Source organism: Arvicanthis niloticus, chromosome 2 (assembly GCF_011762505.2).
Source record: "Arvicanthis niloticus isolate mArvNil1 chromosome 2, mArvNil1.pat.X, whole genome shotgun sequence".
Taxonomy (NCBI): domain Eukaryota; kingdom Metazoa; phylum Chordata; class Mammalia; order Rodentia; family Muridae; genus Arvicanthis; species Arvicanthis niloticus.
Window position 1 is genome coordinate 8,442,884 of NC_047659.1, and position 19,904 is coordinate 8,462,787.

The 19,904-nt window shown below is 52.7% G+C and overlaps 1 protein-coding gene across 1 annotated transcript in view; it reads left to right on the forward strand.

Annotated features, from left to right (window-relative positions):
• Ncs1 (neuronal calcium sensor 1) overlaps nucleotides 1-19,904 on the forward strand; it is a 50,752-nt gene that overhangs the window by 19,407 nt on the left and 11,441 nt on the right. Inside the window, exons 2-4 of the mRNA XM_034495176.2 lie at nucleotides 7,388-7,412; nucleotides 16,474-16,612; nucleotides 18,113-18,191. Of these exons, the coding sequence (XP_034351067.1) occupies nucleotides 7,388-7,412; nucleotides 16,474-16,612; nucleotides 18,113-18,191 (243 nt within the window). The remainder of the gene's footprint in view (nucleotides 1-7,387; nucleotides 7,413-16,473; nucleotides 16,613-18,112; nucleotides 18,192-19,904) is intronic.

Sequence of the window (19,904 nt, forward strand, 5' to 3'; positions counted from 1 at the left end):
CTGCTTACTGGCCTGCTCCTGGTGGCTTACTCCGCCTGAACATCTTATATAGCCCAGGACCACCCTGCCCGCTCTGCCTTCCCACATCAATCAGGAATCAGGAAAATGTTCCACAGAGTTGCCCACAGCTCTAATGGTGGCATTTTCTTAACTGAGGTTTTCTCTTCCCCATGACCCTGGTTTGTGTCAAGTTAACAGAAAACTAACGGGACAGCCACGTAGAGGAGGGTTGAGGGAAAAGACCTGCATGCTGAGAGGACAGTAAGGACAGAGACTTCTATACTGTGTAAAACTGACTCAGAGTGGGGCAGGCTGTGGAGATCTTTGAGCTATATCTCTAGATCTAAGAGAAGATCAGAAGACCGTGACCATGGCAGGGGTGTTGAGGGAGAGATGGAGCATGGTTCTGAGGCTGGTTTCGGGGAGGGGTGTGGGGTACAGAAAGGCCCTGGAGAGCTTCAAGGGCACTTGAGCACTGGAAGGCCTGCTGGAGGGAGGACTATTTGGTGACCAAAGTCATCAGGATGGAGTGACTGTCAGGTGGCTGAAGGCCCCAAGGCCTTGTTTTCTGTCTCTTGTGTGATTCTCCCAAGACCCCCTTGCTAATGAAGTGGACGAGGGTGGGTAACCCAGAGGGTAGTCAATCCTGTGTCTGTAGACTGAAGTGGGGTCTGGACTGGTCGCACAAAGACCAGCAGTCTGCCTCCCGGCCTTCCTGCTGCAGTAGGCACCTCCCCTCTGTGGGGGCTGCCAGCTCTGGCGTTCTGTTCCCACCATGTTTGAGCTGAGCTTCAATCAGGAGAGCGGTATTTTGCTTTAGGGAAATGAAAATCAGACTCAACATTTATCCTGGGCTCCTGGGACAGGCTCCTGTGTTCACTCTTGGCCGACAAGAGCTGCGTGGAGAGGAGGAGGTGCCTGAAGGAGCGTCAGGTGCTGCTGGGGGTGGGAGGAGGCCCTGGGTACCATGGGCATCTCTCCTTGGGCAGGGGCATAAGGGAGTGTCAGCAGGCCTGAGAGGTAAAGGCTGGCAGGGGCCAGGGGCTGCTGGGTTTTTCTCTCCCTCTGCAGTTCTGATCCTCAGCAGGGCCAGTAGAGGGACCATGGGTGCCCAGCACCCTTCTTCCCTGTGGCTCCAGCCCCACTGAGCTGCAGAATTCTAAGGAAACCCTTCCCAGGATCCCACTGAAAGGTCATATTTGATATTAGAGACGAGGATTCTGAGGTTCAGAATAACCTAGCCTACATGTGTCCCCAACATGGTCTTGACCAAAAGGTGCCACACCCCTCAGGATGCCCCACACCTGGTGGTCATCGAAAGCCTTGCTCTCAGTGGGGCTTTTACAGGCCCAGCAGCAGGAATGTGTCGGAGAAAGAGTCAGCCAAACCCAGGTGTGCTCACGCAAAACACACATTAGGAAGTTCGAGCCCCAGCCCCGTAGCTGGGCTGGTTCTAAGGACAGGACTTCTGTGGAGGTCCTGGGGTGCCCAGCTGGGGAGAGAATGTGTTTCTATTGGGTCCTGCTGGTACTAGCCACACATCCAAGTTGCTAAGTTCATTTTCCCTGTGACATGCCTGTGAGGGGAGCCGTGGTCCCTGTTGACAGATGAGCAGACTGAGGCTCAGAGACACAAGCTTGTGTTTGGCAGGACCTCAGCAGGGAAAAGCACAGGAAGCCTTGGCCTGCCTTGTTGACCTGGCTGTCATCTGTCTTCTATCATGATCCCTTGTCCTTCCTGCCCTGTACCCACTTGGCCAGACCTCTGACTGGTTGTGTGTTGGGGTGTTACTGGGGAAACAGAGGGTCAAGGGTCAGGGGCTTACTGGGAGAGTAGTTCTCAGCAGGGTTCCTGTCTTATTGCTGTGAAGATACACTGTGACCATGGCAACTCTTTTAAAGGAAAGCATGTAATGGGGGCTGGCTTACAGATTCGGAGGGTTAGCCCATCATCACCATGGCCGGAAGCATGGGCGACACGCAGGCAGACATGTTGCTGGAGAAGGCCAAGAGCTCTACATCTGGATCCCCAACAGCAGAGCGAGAGCGAGAGCGAGAGCGAGAGCGAGAGCGAGAGCGAGAGCGAGAGCGAGAGCGAGAGAGAGAGAGAGAGAGAGAGAGAGAGAGAGAGAAGGAGAAGCAGTGGGCCTGGCTTGAGCATTTGAAACCTCAAAGCCCACCACAGTGACGCACTTCCTTCAACGAGGCCACACCTACTCCAACAAGGGCATACCTTATAGTGCCTTATAGTCCCTGTAGCCTATGAAGGTCATTTTCCTTCAAACTACCACAGCTGTGGAAGATGGACGTGGGTCGTTTGGTGGCTGAGGCATAGGACACTCAGGGAGTGTGAGCAGGTTTACTGACTTGGGGTGTTGGCAGGGCATCAGGGGGCTGCCTGAATGACGTCACTGGTATTCATCTTCAGCTTCCAGCCTCAGTCTGGAACTCTGAGCCTGAATCCTGAGCCTTGAGCCCTGAGCCTCAATCCCGAGCCTTGAGGTTCAACCCTGAGCTCTATACAGGAAGCCTGCATGCTAAGCCCTGAGCATGGATCTGTGGATGGAAGCCGGAGGGGGAGCCTGTTCATTTCACAGTTGGTTGGAGGCTTAGTGAGAAGGAGGGTTAGAAGGGGGATGGGCTGGAGTGGGAACTGCACCCTGGGAAGCTCCCCTTGTATCTGGCACCAGGGCTGAGGAGGAGCTGCCCCCCCCCCCATATTACTCCTTCTAGGTACCTGTGGTGATCTGAGCCCAAGAGCGTACGACCCCAGGCTGCCTCCTGATTCTCCATGCACGGTAGAGGGCACACAGACTGTGGGTGAAGACAGTTATTTCCCTTCAGGTTGTGGATGCAGCACTGCAGGGGAGGCTTGGCTGATGCTGTGGACTCATCCCCTGCCCTCTGCCCCCACCCAGCTTCCCCATGGTGCTGCCACCTCAGTTTTACTCAACAGCATCACAGCCTTCACCCCCAGGTTCTTGGGCATAGTTCCCAGGACAGGGGTATGGTCTTCAATCCAGCCGCTACCCTTGGAACCTGACAGAGGCCCTGTGGCATCCCTTCACAGTACCACCCGACTCCCCAGTCTCTCACAGGCATTTCAGCACTTTCCCTGCTGACCACCTGACCCCCACTCCAGTGTGTGTACCCAGGGTTACGCTTAACTGACTCTTCTTGTTAGCCTCTTTCCCAGCATCCTCCTCTGGCTTGTTTGGGCTATCATGGCTCTGACTGGTCAAAGCTGTAGGACTGATGGTCTAGTATCATCCCAGGTTCTGGATTAGTCCAGTTATGCTTCTTGATTAGACCCGGGCCACGGAGGTCAGGAGAGGGCATCAGGTCCCATGGAACGAGACAGAGGCAGTTGTGAACTGCGATGTGGGTGCTGGGAACCAAGCTAGGTCTTTTGTAAGAACTCTCGACAGCTGGTCTGTCTCTCAGTACACCCGGCCCTGTCATATCACCCCATGACCCTGCGCAAAGGTAATCAGACGGTCTTCCTCTTAGTCATTACCTTCTGCTGTGTTTGGGGGAGCTAAGCCACTAGTCCACACTTAGCAGGTATTTGGACAGTGTTGCTTAGAGCGGGGGAGAGCTAGAGAATCCAGCAAAAACAATCTGCGGCAGTGAAGCAGGAAGCCATGGGCCAGACAGGAGGCTCAGCAGTTAAAAGCCCTGGTCGCTCTTCCAGAGGTCTTGATTCAATTTCTGGCCCCCACATGGTGGCTCACAATTAATCACCTGTAACTCCACTTTCAGAGGACTTGATAATCCTCTTCTGACCTGAACACCTGAGTTCTTCCCCCCATATAAGTAAAAATAAATCTTTTAAAAAATTTAAAAAGTCAGTGAATCTTGAGATAGGTCACAGGGCACCTCCTCAAGGGGGACACAGAAGAGGCTGACTCCAGGGACCCACTTGCTGGTGTGTAGGGTGTGCCTCTTTGTTGCTTAGCTCCTGAAATGTATAGGCTGTACATACCTCTGACTTGTGGTGGACAGGCCTGTCTAGCCTATGTCCAAGCACCCTAGCTGGCAGAAAGATTGGGGTGGACGGGGGTTGGCGGGGCTGGGCGGGACCCCCTGACTGCCACCCTCCAGGATCCTCTGAGTTTCTAGGAATTGAAGAGTTGGGATTTCTAGCAATCGCAGAGGTAGGGGACATTTGGTGACTTCAAATGTCTGATGAAGCTGAAGTAGCTGCTTTAAACTAGATAGGAATTTCCTCTCCAATCTCATTCACGTCCAAGAAGCTTAGCTGCCTACTGGCCATTCCATGTCCTGTGTTAGGGACAATTCTGCTGAGAGAACCATAGACCTGAAGCTCTGGGCTGAGCTGGAGGTAAGGCAGGCCGGAGGCTAACATCAGAAGTCCTGGAAGCAGAGGGATTTGGAAGATTGTAGGTGGGAAGCGAAGACATCAGGGTTCCCCAGGAGTGCTTCTCTGGCCTCCTGACACTTACTTAGCTGAGGACACTGGTGATCCAGCCATTCAAGCCTTTGTCTCTTTCTCCTGCCATCAGTGGTCCACGATGGCACCCACCGCTCATCAAGGCCACACATGGTCAGAAAGCTCATTGTCTCCTCTAGGTTGGAAGGAACATTCCATTCTGGGCCCCTGGAGGGAGGCACCATCCAGCTCTTGGGACAATGACCTCTGATAACCTTACTCACAACATATGAGTAGGCTTGTCTGAACCTTAGTTTCCTCCTTGGAAAGATGGGAGGAGCTGTCCCACCTACCAATGGGATTCTTGTACAGGCAGAGGACAGCAAGCCTCCTTATAGACTGGAAACTAGAGCTCAAAGAAGAGAGGCAGCCCCGAGGCACACCCAGCCCATAAATAAGCCTTGGACCTGGCCTGGAGCTCAGGTGTTCAGATCTGGTCCTCAGAGGCGGGTCACCTGTGTCTCTACTTCCTGCCATCTGCATCAGCTACACCCAGAGATAGTAGGGGCGGCAGGTTTAGGGCAGCTCAACACAGTCTCTCATGGGAGCCCAGTTATTATTTTGTCGGCTTGATATAATCTAGAGTCATCTGGGAAGAGGGAACAGCTGATGAAATACCTCAGTAGGTTGGCTTGTGGGCAAGTAGTGTTCAGACATTTTCTTGATTAGTGAGTGGTGGGTAGCACCACCCCTGGCAGATGGTCCTGGGTGGCATAAGAAAGCAAGCAGAGAAAGCCTTGGAGAGCAAGCCAGTGAGCAGCGTTCCGTGGTCTCTGCTTTGCCTCCAGGTTCCTGCCTGAGTTCCTGCCCTGACTTCTTCTCTCTTTGATGGACCCTAAGTTGTGACATGAAATAAAACCCTTTCCCCTCCGGATTGCTTGCTTTTGGTCAGCATTTTATCACAGCAACAGAAAATAAATAGGACAATAGCTACGATGTTCCTGGGCTCCTCCCCTCTGCATCCCCAGGCCTCGGCTGCAACCTTGTAACTTCTGCCAGAATCCGTTCTTGGAAAAGAAGCTACACTGCCGCCTTTGTCCTTGAGGAGACCTGGTCCTACTCTGTTAGCTGGCTGCTCTGGTTAAATCGTTCTGCAGGGTCCACGTGGACTGCTGGGCAGTGTGCAGGTAAAGAGGCACAAAGGCCACCAGCCCACCCAGGCTTCTGACCCTGAGTTTGAGCCGAGACCTATAGCCACCTGCGGCCACAGACCAACCGGGCTCTCCTGAAAGGGGGGCTGGAAATGAAAAGGGGACAGAGGGCGAGAAAAGATGAAGCCAAGACAAAGTATTCCGATCAAGGCTCGAAGTTTAATGTTCAGCTCTCAATTTATAGGGAAAGCCCCACCCTGAACCCTTCTTGCTTCAGCCAGAGATGGGTGAGGGGACCCATCTTGGTCACTGCTGGAGATAGGTGGGGGAACCCATCCTTTGTCACAGCCAGAGATGTCTCAAGGCAAGCTCAGGGGGCAGTTATTCTTCTAAGTTCCTGTAGCAGGCTGTCGTGCAGCCAAGGTGGGTAACTCCACCTGGGTCCTATTATTTGATCTATTGTGGTAAACCAGGTCTTTCAGGCCTGCTCAAGGCTGGGGGGAGGGCACAGACCTCAGGTCTGAAGCCCCACCTGCTGCTTCCAAGTGTCTTGTGCCTCACTATGCCCACCTAGAGCCAGGCTGGAGCTTGCTGTCTGGGGATGGCTGCAGGCTGTGGCTGAGTCACACAGCACAGATGGCACCTGGGGGTTAGCAGATGCTACGTTTGTGTTTGTTTGGAACACTTCTTGTAGAGGGGTCTCCTTGAGTCTGCCACGTTTCCTCCACTTCCCCAGGAAGGTGTCCCAGCTCCGTTCTCACCTGCCAAAACCTTGTAGAGCACCATCCACCATTCACTCACTGGTACTATTGCTGAGCTCATCTGAGTGCCACGGTGGGGAGCCAGGGCTCTGTGTGTCTGTTAGGACAGAGTTCCCAGGCAGATACTGTTTCTATACCTGCTTTACATGGAGAAACTGAGGCACAGAGAGCCCAGTAACCCCTCTCGTGGTCATCCAGGCAGAGAGTTTGTGGTCTGGCAGGTTTCTTGTTTGTTTTGTTTTTGAGACAGGGTCTCATTATGACCTCAAATTCACAGAGAACCCCCTCGCTGTCTTTGTTCCCCACTTCTGGTACTAAAGGCAAGCCCCAACATGCCTGGCCTTGAAGGTCATTTAATGTTCCCATTTGTTGATATGTTGGAAAGCTTGGTACGGTTTCAGCTCAAACTGATTCAGCTCAAACTGATTCACTACTTTGCAAAAAGGAAAAAACCGGTTTTCATTCATTCTATGGTTCAGTAAAAAGTGGTGCTCTGGGCTTGGCATGAGCCTGTGGATCCTCTCAGCTGCCATATCTGGTCATATCTTGAGAGTAAAGACCTGGACCGTCCACTGAGAGGGCTGTAGGACAGTCTCCAAGAGGGTTGGACTTCAAGACTCTCCTTGCCCATCCCAGGCCTGGAAGCAGCACCTACTCCCACCCTCCTGTTCTGGGAGACCTGAGAAAAGATGTAGACCAGGCTGGCTTTGAGCTCACAGAGATCTGCCTGACTCTGCCTCCCAAGTTCTGGGATTAGAGGCTCACAGTCACCACACCGGACTGAAAGAATGTACCTTAAGTTGTCTTCTGAGCAGGGAACCCAGGTTTCTTGAGGTGTTCTGGAGGTGCCCCTTCATAGCAGCAGCAGACAGTGGGTGCTGGGGAAGATAGGACATACCGTCTTCTGGGCAGGCGAGCACCTGTCTGAGACAGTTCAGTGTAGTTAACTCGGGTGTATTTTCTTACTCAGAGCAGTCCTGTGGGGCAGACTGCTGTGGGGAGGCGGTTGGAGGGAGCCCCGCCCCCTCAATGGCCCGTGTCCTAGGACTCCCCTCTAACCTCTGGTCCTCTCTTCTCTTGCAGTCACTGAGAAGGAAGTACAGCAGTGGTGAGTAGAGGAAGCTCTTGTGTGTTGGGGTAGGCGTGGACACCGGGGTGGGCGTGACAGGAGCATGACCTCTGGGGTGGGTGTGCCAGCTTGGCGGGCGTGGTTGGTGGGTGGGTGTGGCCTTTGGGTGGGCGTGGTTATGGGTGGGACAGATCAATATCTTCCCCCTCCTTGTGTGGGGTTATGCAGTGTCCATTGAACAGGCTGGGGAAGGGTAGTGACTTCTTTACTAATGGTGTGTGTGCACGAGCGCGCGCATGTGTGTGAGCATGTGCGTGTGCATGTGTCAAACTTGAGTATAATTCTTCAGGAGCTTGCATTTTTGCTGTTGCTTTTGCTGTATAAAATGATTTATTTATTTTTATTTTGTGTTTGGGTGTTTTGTTTGCATGAATGTATGTGCACCATATACATGCAGTGCCTGTGAGTGTCTGAAGAAGACACTGGATCCCCTTGAACCAGAGTTCTGGGCACCTGTGAGCTGCCCTGTGGGTGCTAGGAACCAAGCTCTGATCCTCTGAAAGAGCAGTCAGTGCTTCTAACTACTGAGCAATTTCTGCAGCTATCTCTCTGCTTGTTTTGAGACAGAGTCTCACTATGTAGCCCAGGCTGGCCTGAAACTCACTCTGTAGCCCAGGCTGGCCTAGAACTCACAGAGATCCACCCACCTCTTCCACCCAAGTTCTGAGAGTAAAGGCACTTACTGCCACTACCTGGCCAACTTGATTTTTGAGACAAGATCCCTCACTGCTACCTAGGGCTTTCCAACTTGACTGGGCTGGCTGTCCAGATTGCTCCAGAGAGCCCCTGTCTCTGCTTCCTCAATATCTCCAGTACTGGGATTGTAAATGCATTCTACCTCATTGGACTTTTTACAGGGGTGCTGGGGATAACTCAGGTTATCATGTCTACCTGGTAGGTACTTTACTGACTGTGCCATCTACCCAGCCCCACTTTGTTGTATCCATTAAGACTCAAGCTGGAACCTGGAGAGATGGCTCGGTGGCTGGTCTTCCAGGGAACTTGGGTTAGAATTCCAGCACCCACACCTTGGCTCACAGTTGTCTGTAACTCCAGTTCCAACATGCTCTACTTGGTACCAGGTGCATATATGATATACAGACATTCAAGCAGGTAAAACCACAGAAAACAAAATCAAAATGTTCCAGCAGGCTGACTGAAGACCCTGCTTGCCACATAGATGAGACACAAGTCGGGAGATTGAGGGTCTACTCTGGCTTCATCACTAAGGCACTCTGGGTTTGTGAAGTCTCTTCTCCACTTAGGTACTCAGTTGCCTCATTTAGAAAATACTAAATGAATCTGGTCAGTGGTGACTCACATCTTTAATCCCAGCACTCAGGAAGGCAGAGGCAGGCTGGTACCAGCCTGGTCTACAGAGTGAGTTCCAGGACAGCCAGGGCTACAAAGAAATCTTGTCAAGAAAGAAAGCAAGAAAGCAAGCAAGCAAGCAAGCAAGAAAGGAAGGAAGAAAGAAAGAGAAAGAAAGGAAGAAAGAAAGAAAGAAAGAAAGAAAGAAAGAAAGAATAAATACATGATGAAGGGTGGGCAGCTCTGGTCTATCTGACACTCTGTGTTAAGAAAGATTCTGAAGTGGTATGTCACAGAGCAAATAGAAAACATAGCAGTGAAGGATCAGTGATGTCTGTGATGAACTAGTGATGCCTGCTCTGGGCCTTGGGGGAGAACAGGTGGTGTGTGCCACAGTGCACTAGGAAGCAGACAGGAGAGGCTCTCACTATAAGGCAAACCTCAGGAGGAGAGTGAGGAGATGAGCGTGAGACCTTTATGTTTGAGGGGAGCAGAGCCCAGTCCCTCCAGCACTATTCCTAAACTTGCACGTTAGATTCCATGCTGCAGAAAGGGCAGGGCCATGGCTCTGCTGGCTCTCACTGAAGGTCTGCTAGGTGGGCAGAGCCAGAACCATGAACCTGCAGGCTTTGGCAAGGGAATGGAGGTGTGGAGAGAAGCTGACCTATGGGGGAGGGAGTGGGCCATCTCTGGTTATTTCCCACTTAGGCACAGGAACATTGCACAAGCCTACCCATTTCTAGGTCTGCCTGCTTCCTTTGTCTTTGTTCCTGAGCCTGCCCCCATGGGGTCTCCCTGCCTCCTATTGGCAGCCCCTGGGCTTTGTGAAGCAAGCACTGCAGATGGCAGGCTATGTACTTATGAGCTCCCCTTGCTGGTCCAGCCCTGCTGAGCTTACCTGAAGCTGGGATTTCCTTCAGTTTGCTTCCCTCCCCAGGGCTTGCTGACTTTTGCTTGATTTAGCTTTGTCTCTGTGGGACGCACCCTACTGTGTATAGACCGACATCAGCAATGGGTCACAGACCGTGGCGTTCTGCTCCGTCTCTAGTGTTGTGGGCTGTTACAGAAGTGTTACCACACAAAATGAGGCTATTTGTTATCACTGGATAATCTAAGACTCCTTTTATGGCTCGGGCCTTTCTCTAATACCCTGCTGTATTAGTGGTTAGACCAGGGACCTGCACCTGTCCTGCCAATGCCCAGGACTCATTTACATATTTTTCCTGTTCTTCTAGCCAAACTTGGGGATCCCTCCATTGTGGTCACTGTCTCCCAGCAATTCCTTTGCTCTCTGCACCCCATCCCTCAGCCAATGCCAGGGGAGCTGGAACTGGATCCAGATGGGCTGGTTTCTTGAAGCCCCTTTAGAGAGCACACCTCCCAGCTTGCCTAAGGCTCAATTCATTGCCCTGGTCTTTGGGACTGACTGCCTGGAGGCTCAGACCTCCCCCTCCCCAGGGCTCCTCCAGCACCCATCCTCACCCAAGTCCCACTCGTGCCCCTTTGGAGCCTCTATCTGTGTCCTTCAACCCCACACCTCAGCTTGTTGGCCAGGTCTCAGAGGTTCCCAGGTCTCTAGCACCATAGTGGGTCACCTTGTTTTGTACTGACATCTAACACTGCGGTTCAGGGTCCCCAAGTGATACTGTGCCTGCCACACAGAGAGTGCTAGAAGAACCAAGGCTGGAACTCAGGGTCTAGGTTGCAGGGGCATGGGGGAATGCCTGTGCCAGCCAACAGGGACCCCATCACCCAGCCTTAGCCCCCGGTGACCCTGACTGAGCCTGCTCTTTGCAGAGGAAAAGGGCCCAAGGCTGAAGGGATGAGGCCAGCTTCATCTGCAGCCTTCCTGTGTCCCAGGCTCTATCTTAGATCCATCCCAGGGTCCACAGAGCTGGGTTCATCCTTCTGGGTGGTCACAGTCACAACGGGCCCTGGCTGAGGAATACCACAGGTGCTAAAGCTTGCAGTGCCTGGAAGGTGACAGGGACAGCGTGCTGAATGGGAACAGCATGGTTTCCCAGCTGCTCAAATCCAGACTGCCAAGTATGCCGAGAAAGGAGCCGAGTGAGGTGGAAGGTAGGATAGTAGGTTGTGGGTACTTTCCCCCCTGTGCTGTAGGGTGTGCTTGGGGGCAGGGATCTGCAAGCTCCTAGGCAGAGCCAGCTGGACCATCCCACATGGCTGCAGTGAGGAGCAGGGCACCCTCTTGTCCCCAGGGCTTCTGTGGACAGGCGCTGGCCTAACAGCACCCTTCAGGGAGTCCTGAATCCTAGAAGTAACCTCATCTTACAGATAAAGAAATGGGCTCGGAAAGGTGGAGAGGCTTGCCTAGGACACACAGCTTTGTGAGTGTGTGTTTGTGTGTGCAGTGGTAGGAGGGGGAGTCCTCTAGCTTGTTTTTCCTTCTTGCTTCAGTGCTTAGTGGCTCCTGTGTGCTGGCTTCTTGCTGTGAGGGGCCCATGAAGCCGAGGGAAGGAAAGGGGAGGAGAGACCCTCCTCCTCCTGGGAGCTGTGGGGAGGTAGGGGTGGCCCAGGCAGGGAGGCCTTTGAAGAGATGACAAAAGGGACAACCTCCCACGGCGACCTCCCTGCTCCCCCTCCCTACTGCCCCCTCCCTGCTCCTCTCCCAGCTGAGGCAGTGGTGTCTGCTCCACTGTCTATCCATTTAGCCACTTACCATCCAGATTCTGCTCCTTGGGAAGCAGATGCTGCCTTAATTATGGCGGCATGAGTGGACGGGGGCAGTTTTCCAAGGACAAGTTTATCCAGATATCCTAGCTGGCTAGGCTGCCCCGAGGCCCACTCCTGGGGACCCAGAGGTGGTGCTGGGATCTCTCTGTCATGGCTTTCCCCCTTGCATCCCTTTCCTCTCTGCTGCACATGCACACCCCATCGGGAGTGACTCAGGTGGCAGTCACAGCCCCTAGGGATTTGTAAGGTGTTAGGTTCCCTGCCCCAGACTTAGGAATGCAGTTGTCACCTCTGGAACATTTTTTTCTCATTCTCACTCTACCCCTAAGAGCTGGTCCCCAAAACAGACAGGCCACGTCCCAGGCAGTGTGACATGGCTGGAAGCCTCCTGCCCTGGATTTTGCAGACTAGGCTTGGGTAGAAGGTGGCTCTGCTGGCCTCTACTCCCAGTGCGTGGGGATCCGGGCTACCTGATGGTGTTTCTTATTATCACAGGTCTTGTCTGCCCACCTCGTTCAGGGCCTTGAAGGTAGGTGCTGCACGGACTTCTCCCCTCAGAGATGAGGAAGCTGAGACTTAGTGAGACAGAGTCACCTGTTTCGGGTCATATACAACTCAGGGCCAAGCCAGGTTTGCATTAGAAGCCAGACAGACCCCCTCCTTAAGAAAAACAGTGAAGCTGAGATTCGGGGAGCTGCTCACTCAGCAGAGTAAGGACCAGAGCTCAGCTTCCCAGAATCCACGTGAAAAGCTAGGCACAGGCTGGAGAGCTGGCATAGTGGTTAAGAGCACTCCTTGCTTTTACAAAGGACCTGGGTTCGGCTCCCCGCACTCACACGGTGGCATACAACTGTCTGAATTCCTAATTCCTGGGAAATCTGATGTCCCTTGGCTTTCTCAACACCAGGCACATACATGTATACATGCACACATGCAAGCAAAAACACTCATATGCATAAAACAAGAATAAATAGATCTTTAAAAAAAATATGCTGGGTGCAGTAATGTATGTCTGGGGTGGGACAGTATGGAGGCAGAGGTTCCCTGGGGCTTCCTACCCAGCCGGCTAGTGCCAGGTTCAGTGAGGGACCCTGTCTCAAAATATCAGGTAGCCAGCAATTGAGGAAGATGCCTGGGAGAGAAAGGGGGGGTGGGAGGTGCTCACGTAGCCCAGGCTGGCTTCAAACTCGATTTGTAGACAAGGATAACCTTGATCTAATCCTCCTGCCTCCAACTCTGCAGTGCTGGGATGACAGGCATGTGCCACCACAACTGACTTGAAGTTGTTTTGACATTCTCGTTCCTGTGTTCAGTGCAGTTCACCAAACAGCAACCCTAGAGACAAGGTCCCGACTCCTGTAACTGTGGCCGCCCCACAGCCATCTCTGCCCTTCTGCCCATCTGCCCAGCCTGACCTGAGCTTACAGTGCTGAGAACTCTCATTCCATCCCAGTGCCGAGGCTGGAAGTGCCAGCCCGAGAGGCTGGCCCGAGAGCTTCCGAGCCCACAAACCATCCCAGGTCACTGGAGAGATGAGCAGGGCTCAGGGGACACCCTCTGCCTGTCCCTGCCTCCTTTGTGGATTCTAGGCTCCAGGGCTGACCATCAAAGTTACTAGACAATGGGCTCCATTCAACATTCACCAAGAACCAGGAGTCCCTGAAGTCTCAGGACTTGCTCTTGTCATGGAGCATCTGTCACTGCATCAGTTACATTTGACGGTCTCAAGGCACGACTGTGAGAGCTGCCACCAGATCCAACCCTGGGAACAAGAGAGACAGGACTCTGTATGTGCTGGGTGGGCTGAGGTGGGGTCTTCTTCCAGAGGAGGCAACCAGTTTGGAGAAGGGGAAGAGCGCTAAGAAGAGAAAATAGCCACCTCCACTAGCCTCAATTTCCTTGTCGAGAAAGTGGGTATCACAATCATTGCCTCCTGGGCTTGCTTGGACCAGTTCGCAAAATCGTGCCTGAAGAGCTCAGGGCCGAGCTTTGGATTTAGCCCTCGGTAAAGGCAGCCTTTCCTGGGGTCCAAGCAAGCCAGACACTTATAGGAAATCCCTCTGAGTCCCTTCTTTCTTCAGCCAGTGGTGCACAAAAGCAGAAGGTGGCATTCCCTGTCCCTCAAGGTGACAGTTTGCAGCGTAGATTAGAGGACTGGAAGCCAGCCACAGAACCTCAGTCTTCTCCCTTGCCATTCTAGTCAGGGCAGTCTCCTCCTCCACTTAGGGAGGACGAATAGTAGGGTTATATAATGTTTAGGTATAATTGCTTTCCCAGGCGCTTGACATGGGGGTGGTGCAGCCTGGATCTCCTCCCAAAGAAGAGACTGGGAGGTGGGGGGGCTGAACGGTAGGGGCTCTGCTTCTGCTGACAGCCTGGGTTACCCTGGACTAGTATCTCTCCCTCCCTCTGCCAGAGCTTAACACACACACACACACACACACACACACACACACACACACATTGGCTTGCTCTGCTGTGCATGGAGCTTGGTGGTTCTGCCATAGAGCTTGCTAACCTTGTCCACGGATCCTGGTCCATTGGGCTCAGACCTGGACTCCTGGACTCCCTCTCCCAGCCCCACCCAGTGGCTCATTCATCTTTCCTGGCAGACACTTCTGGATGTCTGTTGGATACCATGTACAGGCTGTGAGCTCAGCCCAGCCGGGATTTGCAGGCAAAGCTGAGTGAGTTGAAGGGCTACCATGAAGGCTGGTCATCATGGGAGTTTTGACTAAGGGTGTCAGGACTCTTACCCTAGCCGGGCTAGACAGGCTGATGCCAGGTGATAGCCAGGGTGAGTAAGACCACAGAGCTTACAGAACTCAGGGGACACTGAACATAGGGGGTGGAGGAAAGTGCACGATGGAGCCTTCTGTGCAGGCTGGTACTCCTGGCTTCCAGCATCTCTTCATGGGGGGTGGTTTCTCCAGCCTCCTATTGATGGGGTGGGGTTCAGTGACAGCCTCTGTTGGGGTAACGAGATTTTCAATAGGAACTGGCACTCTGCCACAGGCCCTCCAGCTGATGTCAGTACCAATGGCTCCTGCTGGTGCAGTGTGGGGAGCCTCTTTCACTCAGGAGCCCCCTCCTCTGGGCCTCCTGCAGGGCTCTCTGGGCTGGGCTCAGGAGATAGGGTCAGGAGTCTCTTCTCCCTTTGCTTCATCTTTATTCATTTTGAGACAGGGTCTCACCATGTAGTCCTGACTGGTCTGGAACTCAATATAGGCTAGCCTCAAACTCTCAGAGATCTGCTTGGCTCTGCCTCCTGGGTTTAAAGGCATGCACCACCATAGTAGGCATTTGTTGTTGGTGTTGTTGTTGTTGCTTTTAAATAATTGTCACGGGCTTTCAAGTAGCAGGCGGCATTGTAGAGAGGATGGAGGGATGTGGGGGGAGGTCAGAGGATAGGCAAGGGCATCTCCTATGGATTCTGTAGGCAGGGGTATCTCCTATGGATTCTGGAGTCCTGGCTTTGGATCTGGCAGTCAAGGCCAACCTAAAACTCTGCATGAGGCTGGAGATAGCCTCAAGGAAGGAAGCTCAGGCCCCGTGTCCTGTCTCTCACAGCCTGACCAGCTCTGCTTCATTCTGGTGTGTGGCTCTAAGAAGGTCTACAGGCCTCCCCGGGGTTGCCAGGGCAAGTAGGCCCTTTGGGACTTTCCAGAACAGAATGAAGGGACCTTCATGGATCTGGAGAAATTCTGTGCTGGGTCGATGTGGGGAAACAAGCCGGCGGGCCAAGAATGGCCGACACAGGGCAAGGCATGCAGAGAGCAGAAGCTATGAGTGGCTGTGGGGAGCTGAGCTGACTTCATCTGTAAAATGGGATCATTGTCCTACCTTGCATGACACTGTGATTAGCTCTTTGGTGTAAGTGTCACAGGAGGCTTCTAGCTCCAGACTCCCAGAATCCTCTACTTTGAGGATGGTATTCAAATGGAACCTTCCGGTGGGTAGTGAGGGAACCATAGAGGCAGTGACCCAGATTTCTGAGTATCAGCCTCAATTCACCTTCCCTCCCCATCACAGCAGCAGGGTGGGCTGAATGGCCTTATAAGTAACTTCTCTTGCAGCCTCAGTTTCCCTGTCTTGGAAATGGGCTTTCTCAGTACTTTGCCCATAAGACAATAAAGATGACAGAGCCCCTGGACTAGATGCTGCCGCTGGTTGAGGCCAGTTGCTCTGGCTCCATTGTGGGGGGGGAAGAGAGCATACCCCGCCTGAGGGACAGGGAGGCCTCAGCTACACAGGCACTGACTTAAAGCCACATGTAAATTTCAGTGTGCTGGCGGTCACACTAGGGACTCTTTTACACGGCTTTGTAGCATTGCTCGATGTTGGAGAGTGTATAGTGGTGAGTTTTAAATATCAGGCCCCCAGGGCGACACCCATCATTCCACCCAAGTCTAGCTAGGTGGGCGTGGTGACTGTTGTGGTTCATACAGAAAGGTGAAGGTGTTTTCTTAGGTTTGCACAGCTGGCAAGTTAGACTGAGCCTTGGCCTCTCAGTAGCTTCTCAGTGGCCTAGGTCTTGGGAGGGTCTCGTGCTGGGTGCTAGGGCAAGCGTGGACACGTCCAAGTGGAGTAATTACAAAGGGTCTGAGCCCCATGTGGGGTTCCAGTAGGTGTTTGCTCTGAGCAGGGATGGGGTCGGGGTGCTATGCAGCCAGGAGTGAGGAGGCTGCCTGGGATCATTGGTGGGAGTCATTTTAACTGTTCTGTGAGGAGTGACAGACAGGGAGGCCAGAACAGCCTGTGTGCCATATCTAGGCAAATCCCTGTGCTGCCTCTCATTTCTTGTGTCCACGTGAGGTTCAGAGAACTGGAGTGATTTGCCCAGGGCCACACAGCCAGCGAGTGGCAGAGGCCCATGTCTGTGACATCTGAGTCCGTGTTCCTCAGACCATGAGCCACTGTTACCAATAATGGGGCCTGTGTCTTGGACCAGGGAGGGGTTCATGGCTTTCCTGGGTCCCACTGGCAGAGGCTCCTGGTGGGTGATGTTCTGTGCCACCTGCTCTGCCGTCTGCAGGTACAAGGGCTTCATTAAGGACTGCCCCAGCGGGCAGCTGGACGCCGCCGGCTTTCAGAAGATCTACAAGCAGTTCTTCCCATTCGGAGACCCCACCAAGTTCGCCACGTTTGTTTTCAACGTCTTTGACGAGAACAAGGTGAGCTGCAGGTTGGTTGCTGTGTCTGCCCCGGTCTCAGCTCCTCCAGTGACTGCATCCCAGTTCACTGCACAGCTCCCCACTCAGGACCGGGCGCTCGTGTGCCTGCGGGCACGATGACACACCGAGGTGTGACGCCAGCACACACCAGCACAGATCAAGACCGACACGTGCATGTGCATACACACACACACACACACACACACACACACATACACACGTACATATCCGTGAGTTTTCTCATGGATACAAACAACAAAATACAGAATCCTCTAAGAATAGTAAGGTCAGCGGCTGTAACTGGTGTTCACAGTGTGACAAACTCTAGGTGTGGGGTTGGGATTAACAGACGGACAGCCATCTGTGGGGTTGGCGTTTCTTTTTTGTTTTCTGAGGAGGAGGTCTTTTTTTTTTTTTTCTTTCTAATTTTTATTTTTTTTATTTTATATTTTATTTACATTTAAGATGCCCTCCCCTTTCCACATTTCCCCTCCCTAGAACACCCCTGTCCCATGCCCCCCTTTCCATTTTGCTTTTATACGATTTTTTAAAAATGTTAATCAAAGGATTTATAAGTTTGGTAATGCTCAATCAGAAGCGTAACCCAATACCCAACCTAGATATAAAAACTATCTTTGACTGGTGAAGACATGTGAACATCTGCCTCCATGCCCCCTCTCTCTTTCTCTCTCTCATCACCTAGCTTTTTCTCCTCTTCTTCATCTTCTCTCCTTGTTCCATCTCTTCCTCTCAGTACTCCTTCCCACTTAGCTCCTTGAGGAGAAGGTCTTATTTAGCCCAGGGTCTTGGTTGGTTCTTGTTGCTGTGTAAACATCGTGATGAGAAGCAGCCTGGGAGGAAGGTTTGATCCAGCTTCCGTGTCTCAGTCACAGGCCGTAAGGCAAGGCAGGAGTCCGGAGGCTGGGCTGAAGCAGAGCTGTGGAGTGCCGCCTACCAGCCTACTTAGCTTGCTTTCTAACACAACCAGGGGTGGTCCACCCACACCAAGCATTAATTAAGAAAATGCCCCACGGGCCAACCTGCTGGGAGCATTTTCTCAGTTGAGTGAGGTTCCCTCTTTGCAGATGACTCTGCCTTGTGTCAAGTAGACAAAACAAACAAACAAACAAACAAACAAACAAACAAACGCCAGGCTGTCTAGGCTGGCCTTGGATTCTCTGTATAGCTGATGTTGGCCTTGAACCTGTCTTACTGCCTCTGCCTTCCAAGTGCTGGAATTACAGTCATGGCCACCGTTTCCTGTGGTGTGGGTTCTTTCAGTACCCCCATTTCACAGATGAGGAAACTGAGGCTTAGAGTTTTGTGCCTGGTTCTTTCACTGAATACCACTGAGCACCAGCTTTGCCTCCTCCCCTCCCCTCCTCTTGCCCCTCATTCCCTCCCTCCCGTCCTTTGTCCATCAGCCGCTGATGTCCTGTGTCTGCTACTGCCCATCCCGAGGCCTGTGCTGACCAAAGCCGTCCCCTTTGTCTCCCTCAGGATGGCAGGATTGAGTTCTCCGAGTTCATCCAGGCACTATCGGTGACCTCAAGAGGGACCCTGGATGAGAAGCTGCGGTGTAAGTCCCCCCCACACCCCACCAGGCTAGAAGGAGCTAGAAGGATGCAGCCCCAGCCCTTGCCAGGAGGAGGCGCTAGACACCTGCAGCAGTGACACAGATGGTGCCCGCTCTGGGAAGTCGGCATTCCTAGAGGCCTGGGCAATGGGCCCTGGGCAGGTGGGCCCAATGTGGCCGAGGAAGCAGGCCAGGCCATCTGTGCAGGGCCAGAGCGAGAGGACACCCTGCCCTTCTGGGACAGAGAAAGGTCCTAGAGGGAGGAATTTGGATTTTGTGAGGCAGAGTTCACAGCCACATCGGTGGGACAGGCTGCAGGGTCTGGGGTGTGTGTGGGAACAAGAGTACCATTCAGGTAGATACAGTACTGAGACAGCAGATCCTGTGGGTGGTGGCTCACAGGATCCAGATCCCTGCTGGACCCAGGTCTTCAGCCATATTGATGTCTCTCATTTACATATTCAATCGACAAACATCAGGTGACGGTGCCATCTGTGGTACTGGGTAAGAATTGAGGGTCTACCCAGGGCTAAGATGGACGGGTCCCTGATGTCAATCTGTTGCAGTGATAGGGTTCTAAATTCCCCGATGCTGTGGCAAGGTAGGGAGGAGGAGGAGCTGGCTGGGAGTTGGTGAGCCCAGAGAGGGACTGCAGTGGCAGACGTGGGCTCCAGGCCAGGACTATGTGTGAAAGGCTGCATCTGGAAGACTGGGAGGAGCTACTTAGTCAAGGACATGCATGACCTTGGGGGAAGGGGTTCCTTAGCTGACATGGGAGTAGCAGGGAATTTTCTAGAAGAAGAGAGACATTTGGCAGAAGGCCCTGCTTGGTGGGTGCTTTCCCAGTCCACAGCGGCGTCTGGGGTGGGGGGTGCAGGTGTCTGGGATCAAGGGGGGCTCTACTGCCATGGTGGCCTCACGACCCAGGTCAAGGACCTGGCTGTCTCCTCCAGTGACTCCCAATCTCAGGACTACCTGTCCTCACACAGGCCAGTCCAGCCACGACCTCAGTCCTTATAGACCAATGCCTACATATTTTTTAAAAAAATTATTATTGTTATCATTTTTGCTGTGCTGGAGACAGAACTCAGGACCTTGCCCATGCTAGGCAAATGCTCTGCCATTAGGCTATAGCCTCAACCCTTGGAGTTTTTGTTTTTCTTCAAGTTCTCACTATATAGCCCAGGCTTGTCTAGAATGTTCTATGTGGCTCAGGAAGGTTTTTTTTTTTTTTTTTTTTTGTTTTTTGTTTTTTGTTTTTTGTTTTTTTTGAGACAGGGTTTCTCTGTGTAGCCCTGGCTGTCCTGGAACTCATTCTGTAGACCAGGCTGGCCTCTAACTCAGAAATTTGCCTGCCTCTGCCTCCCAAGTGCTGGGATTAAAGGCATATGCCACCACTGCCCGGCAACTCAGGATGTTCTTGAACCCACCATTTTCCTGTCTCCACCTCCTTAATGCTCAGATTAAAGATGTGAGCCTCTGCATAAGATTTCTAAATTTGTGTGTATTTTATCTTTTGTTTTTATTTTTCAAGACAGGGTTTCTCTGTGGAGCCCTGGCTGTCCTAGAACTCGTTCTGTAGACCAGGCTGGCAGGCTACAGATCTGCCTGCTTCTGCCTCCTGAGTGCTAGGATTAAAGGCGTGTGCCACCATGCCAAAGCTTGCTTATCTTTGACTCTGGTTACACTGGTGTATGAATGTACCCTCCTATCAGT